Genomic DNA, 6,000 nt, shown 5'->3' on the forward strand with positions numbered 1-6,000 from the left:
AGTTTGCATGGAAATCAGCAGCACTGCGAGGTTACTGTGGGTTATCCAGTCAGACTGACCTACATCGGGAGGGGGATGTTTCATGAAACATAAAGCAGGGATTTATCTTTTCATTTGTAAGCTGTTAATGTGATTTTTATAAAGCACAAGTGCCAGGTACACTTTAAAAACAGCAGTGGGAAGGAGAGCATCAGAAGCCCTCCCACTGAAGCAAACACGTTACCATGAAATAGTGACTCAGCTGTTATTTGTGCCTGATAGTGGGGCCTCTGAACGACCCCAGGATGGATGTACTTGGGAGGTGCTTGGATTCTGGGGTAAAGTGGGAGCTGAGCACCTAGACAGAGTTCCAAGTGATTTGTGCTTTAATATTTGACCTGTTGGGGGCTGTAAGAGAGAAGGTTTGAGCTTACTTGATGTTTCTAGTTTGTGTGGCTTGGTCTCTGTTCTCATTTCACGTTCATTGTGCCTGCTTTGCTACTCAGTGTAACAGCCACACTTCAGAGTGCTCTGTCCTCCAGTGGGATCCTCAGGGTAGGATTGCTAGGATCCATGTAAGCACATGTAGCTCACTTGTGTACTTCATGGGCTTAATGCAGGACACTGTGATGTGTGCCACGCTGCCTGTCAGATTTAGATGATTTCTTCTGGATCCCTTTAAAGTCTATTAATCTTTACAGGGCTGGGACTTCAACAGCTAATGGTCCATTCCAGCAAAGTGCTGAGCTCCCTCAATTCAAAACATCTTGCAGAATGAGGCCAAAGACTATGACTTAGGAAGAGGTGTGAGGAGAGCTTTATTAGTATGGCACATATTTAACCCATCGGAAAACCCACAAATTTCACTCATTTTAAGTGTATTTCACACTTTTTGAGTATTTGAAATAGCCACATTTGTAAAAAAGTTCTTTTCATGAATAGACCTCTTTATGTACAAAGGCAAGCCTTTTTTCCTCTAAGTACAGTCCTTTTAAAATGCTGTTTCTTTTGTAGGTTTGGCTGCTTCCATCATCTGTTCATTATTGCTTACTGCTACAGAACCCTCAAGAACTGAAAACAGGCAATTTAGATTACACTTTATCTTAAAAGATTTTTGCTGATCCATGCTACATATTCACCAGGACTAATGAGATGGGGAAGCAAAGGACTTTGGTATTTAATGCCTACTCTGATAAAGCTGTTCTTCAGTGCAAGTGGAGAGGCAGTGTAGTTGTGATGAGTGATGGGAAAGAGCTACCTGGCTACAAATTCAGGCCCCATTGAAGTCAGTGGGGGGTTTTGCCATTTGACTTCAACAAAGCAAAGGCTTTGCCACATGTTTGAAAGAAATATTTCACTGAGACTATCATCAGAATGCTGGGAAACATCTAAGTTTTAAATCTACCTTCCTTTTCTCATGTAAATGTTTATTTACCTCACATGCACTTCAAAGTCATTTGATAGAAAAACTTCTGAACTAGTGCATTTTATTTCAAATGGTTTTGAATTGGTTCATTTTTGTCACTGTGCATTTAGAGATCCCACGTGGCAATGTCTGGCCTAAAAACACGGTAGGGGACTGTTCGCCTATTTTGTATAGCTGGGATTTAAACTGAATTAAAGAAAAACAGAAATGAAAACATTTGTGTTCGTTTATGTAATTAAAAGGAGGCATATAAAGTTGAGCCTGAGCCAGAGAGCATATCCCTTTAATGAACACTAAATTCACCTTTTTTTGCAAGCGTGCTGTAAAAGGAGAGGCATCCATGTCATATCTACCATATCAATGTCATTTTAGAGTATTTAAAAAAACCCACTCTATTTGTCTTAGGAAATATTGAAAACTTTTATAGGGAATTTGGAAAATATTTTTTGGCTAGCATGAAAGGTGAAATCCTGCAGCTCAAAGTACAGACACGGGCACAGAGACTGAACAGACGGGCTGCTGTAAAACAACCATTTAATAAGGCATTAAAATGCCATCGACTTGGACACATTAAAAAAAAAAGCTATGAAAACAAATGCCTTTCAAATAATTAGGATCTTATGCTTGAGACCAGTGTTGATCTCTATGCAGAGATTTTCCTGCTGAAATCAGACCAGGCTAAGTCTGATCGTCTAAGGAAGGAATTAGCAGCGTATAAATCGGCTGCTGCTTGAGATTTTTCTCTTTCTGCCCTACATAACCATTCATAGAAACCAGCACTTCAGCCTTTCTATCTCTTCCTTTCTGCTTCCTAAAGTATTTGGGTGTACATTTGATTTAGGAGAGCAGAATAACTCTTTAATCGAATCTTTTTATCGTGAGTGTGTGAAACGGTGGAACCATCAGTTTTGACCCACGCTGTGTGTGTGAATCTGAGCCAGGCTAACAGACACAGCCAGCAACAGCAGCACAACCCGTTTCTGCTCTTGAAAATGTACTGTGACTTTGCTTTCACTTCAAGTAATACACTTGTATTGATTTTAAGATGTAACAATAGTTTGTAGAGGTAGCTGATGTGTAAAACAACAAACTGATGTGTAAATTTATCCTTTAACGTAGTAACAAATTCTTCAGAATAATTTTATCCCCTATAATATAGACAAAGGCAAAAAATCATTATTATACTTGACCATTCATGTGTCTGTATTTAAGCCTGAGTTACTTCTCAGCTCAAACAAGCTGCACTATTTCAACAGGCAGTATTTTAAAGAGCAGGCAGCTGTGATAACGTAATTAACATGATAAAACTAAGCAATAAGGTTGTGGTCTGAGATGAGCTTCAGACTCTCAGCTTTCAGTTGGAATTTAGTAATTTTTACTACAAAAGTGGTGTTGCATTCATAGTTTTTTTAACCTAATAAAATGACTGGTTTGATCTCCATTTTACTGAGTATCAGCATTAATAATCTTGTAGAAATTAATGTACGTCCCTTCTGTGTTTTGTTTCCTGTTTTGTCACGAGGTGACTGTTTGTTAGCCCCTAAGGCACTGAGTTTTCAACTCCTAATCCAACATGCTGCTCCTTGGAATTTCAGATACTCTTCAGTTTTGTGCTTTTAACACATAGAACCGCGTCCCACGGTAAGAGTTTTGTGTGTAACTTTCACAACCAGTCAGAAGAGGAGATCTTTCTCTTGACAGTATGATTTTTGTCTATTAATCAGTTTTATATGACTTTCTCCCAGCCTGGCTTTTCAAGGTGTGAAAACTTGCACTGCAGAAGGTATTTCATGGGTTGCAACTGGAATTTCTGAATAAGATTCTAAATAACTGGTCTGGTTAGAAAGCTTTGGGCAGAATTTTTCGGTTCCTGTGAATTTCTGTTGGACCTTTGACTGGTACATCCCAATTAGTAACCCTTCTATCTAGCAGTAGCACTATGGATGTGATGTTTTTTCTCTTTCTTTTTTTCCCCTAAGTCGGTCGTAAATGATTAGTCCAAAAGAGTAGCATAAAACTTCGAACTAGTCCCCTGCAGGAGTCTGCTGGAGGAAATTAAAGGATCAACAACATAAGGGAAGCACTGAGGTAGGATTGTTCCAGGCTGCAGCCACAGGCTTTCACATGCACTCAGGAAATTGACTTCATCAAAAGCTGAGGATGCAGGCGTGAGGATGAGGAGGATAACGCAGGTGATGATTCTAAATCATGGCTTGATATCACATCATTTTCCAAGGGAGAGGTTTCCTCCCCACCTCAAAAAAAAAGCAGGTTTTTCTGTATAAAAATTTAATCTTCTCCTTATGAATTAATAAAACTTCAGCACAAATCTGAGCTATAAATCTAATATAACTTAATAAATAATGAAGACTCAGTTTCCCCAAAATGAGACAGGTTTTTTCCCAAGTAAAAGGACTCCCTATAAGCTCTGCTGCTCGTTCCAGAGGTACTGCTCTGTGCCCTGTGTGTTTGGATCTGGACATTTATGTGTGTGTGTGTGTGTGTGTTTGTGTGTGAGCTGTAAAACCAATGACTGGGGTGTGCTTGGGACTGTCAGGCAAGACATGTTCTTTAATGTCTTAAGTAAATTCGTGCTGCAGAAATGGGGATCTTCTGGGCTTGAGATAAAGCTGAAAACTTTCTAGTGGAGCAGGAAAGAATCACAAGAAGGGAAATGCATAAATCTACATCTGGAGCCAAGTCTGCTGGGAAGGTGTAAAGAGATGGGGGAGCAAGAGTGCCAGAGGAGGGCTGAGAGTGAGCAAAATTCCACGGGGAAAAGTGGAAGAAAGAAGGAGGAATGTCCCAGGAATGAAGCTCTGACGATGTTCAAAACTTTCCTCAGAAGTAAAACACTGGAAGGCTCTAATCCAAATAAGGAAATCAGAACAAAAATTAAGGATATTCAGCTATTCCAATGTCAAAAGCAATAGCAGAGTTATTAGTGTTAGAGGTTATTGCCAGGAGGGAAAAACTCAGCATGTCTTGGGTAATTAAGCTTCATTGGAGAGCATGGATCCCTTCTCCAGGTAAGAAATGCTTTTATAACATGGCATCTTTTGCTATTGTAATTAAACACCATGGGCTATTCTGCACATGAAGTCTTAAACACTTTAGTCCTTTATCATGGGATTTTACTGGCCAGACATGTGTGTTCTTATGGCAAAAAGCATTGGCTGCTATAAAAAAAGAAACCCAAACATTTCTTTTTATTACTTGACTCGCTGTATTTTTATATATATTGAGCCAAATTCATCCCTTGTGTAGCTCAGTTGAAACCAATAAGGACAGATTTGGCCCATATCTATATGAGAAAGGTGGTGACAATTAAAATATATTGTTTAATAATGAGAGCTATGGTACTGAAGTGTCTTTGTGTCTGTGAAATTATACACCACGACACTGCATTGCCAGTATAGAGTGGGACTAGCAAAACATATAAGACCAGTTTTTGATGGAAAGGCAAAAGCACTCTAACTTTTATTATTATGATTAAATATCACAAAGGCATTCAACCAATAATTTAGGTGCCATCTCCAGAAGTCTCATTTATAAAGTGGTATTTTACCATAGCACAGGCCATTTAAAAATATTTCTGGAGTGTTTTTATGTGTGGCTGTGAAGGACAGTGTGACTGGCTGTTACAAGCAGTAAGTAAAAGAACAGGTTTTATTTCATTTATATTTTAGTGCTTCTCAGTAATATTGCAAAAAAAGGAATGTAGCCTATTAAATGAAACGTGTGGACAGCCATTATTATCACTTTTTATTGGCAATTCCCAGTTGTTCCCCTGTGTGAGGCATTGTACCAATACATGAAAGACATCGTTGATGCCCTGAAGATCTGATGATCCAGAGCTCCCTGCACAGACTGCCAAGTCATCTCTCCAACACCAGGACGTGTCAGTTTTGGTTGGCTTGCTGGCATGGTGGGCCATACACAGCAACTCTTCTTTGTATCACTGTTGGTAAGTTATAGTGACTTTCATAAGCTGAAGCCTCACGGTATGGGCTTTCATCCTTCTACTGAAGGCTCTCGGGCAATGGTTATTTGCAGCCAACAACCATATCCCTAATACCAGGCTCTCCTTGCTGCCAGGAAGCCTGGGTCAGCTTTGCTGTGTCGTAACTGTCCCAAGTACTTGGTTGAACACTTTTACTGGTCACCTTCTTGCCAAGAAAGGAGGTGGAGGGGTGAGAGGAATAACCAGAGCGATTTCCCTTGGGCCCAGAGGGCTCCGGAAAAGTCTTTTACCCTGGGGGCCCCCTGCTCCTTCCCCTCTGCTCTGACCCTTTGCAGCTGCCTCTGGGCTACCTGTCAGTATGCTTTAGGAACTGGGGGTGGGAAAGGTCAGAGTAATAACAGGGTAGATATTTTGTTGACCCAAGGACTGAACTACTCTCGATGGCCCTGCCTGGGAGCAGAAGGAAGCCAGCGTTATGCAGCCTGCTTAGCTAAGGGACTCCAGCAGAAAAAAGATAGCTGTTAAATGAGAATCAACATATCAAATGTTACAGATGCAATGTGTTGCTCTGTTTCTTTTATGCTACTGGTTTTCTAAGTCTCTTACCCCCTGAAAGTGGGAGGGACACCAC

At 40.3% G+C, this 6,000-nt stretch overlaps 1 protein-coding gene across 1 annotated transcript in view; it reads left to right on the forward strand.

Moving 5' to 3' along the window:
- The window catches only part of BRIP1 (BRCA1 interacting helicase 1), a 103,465-nt gene extending 102,379 nt beyond the window's left edge, over positions 1-1,086 (forward strand). Inside the window, exon 25 of the mRNA XM_062012408.1 lies at positions 994-1,086. Coding sequence (XP_061868392.1) covers positions 994-1,086 — 93 coding nt within the window. The remainder of the gene's footprint in view (positions 1-993) is intronic.
- Positions 1,087-6,000: the final 4,914 nt, after the last annotated feature.

The sequence above is a fragment of the Colius striatus genome, chromosome 20 (genome assembly GCF_028858725.1).
Source record: "Colius striatus isolate bColStr4 chromosome 20, bColStr4.1.hap1, whole genome shotgun sequence".
In the NCBI taxonomy this organism is placed as follows: domain Eukaryota; kingdom Metazoa; phylum Chordata; class Aves; order Coliiformes; family Coliidae; genus Colius; species Colius striatus.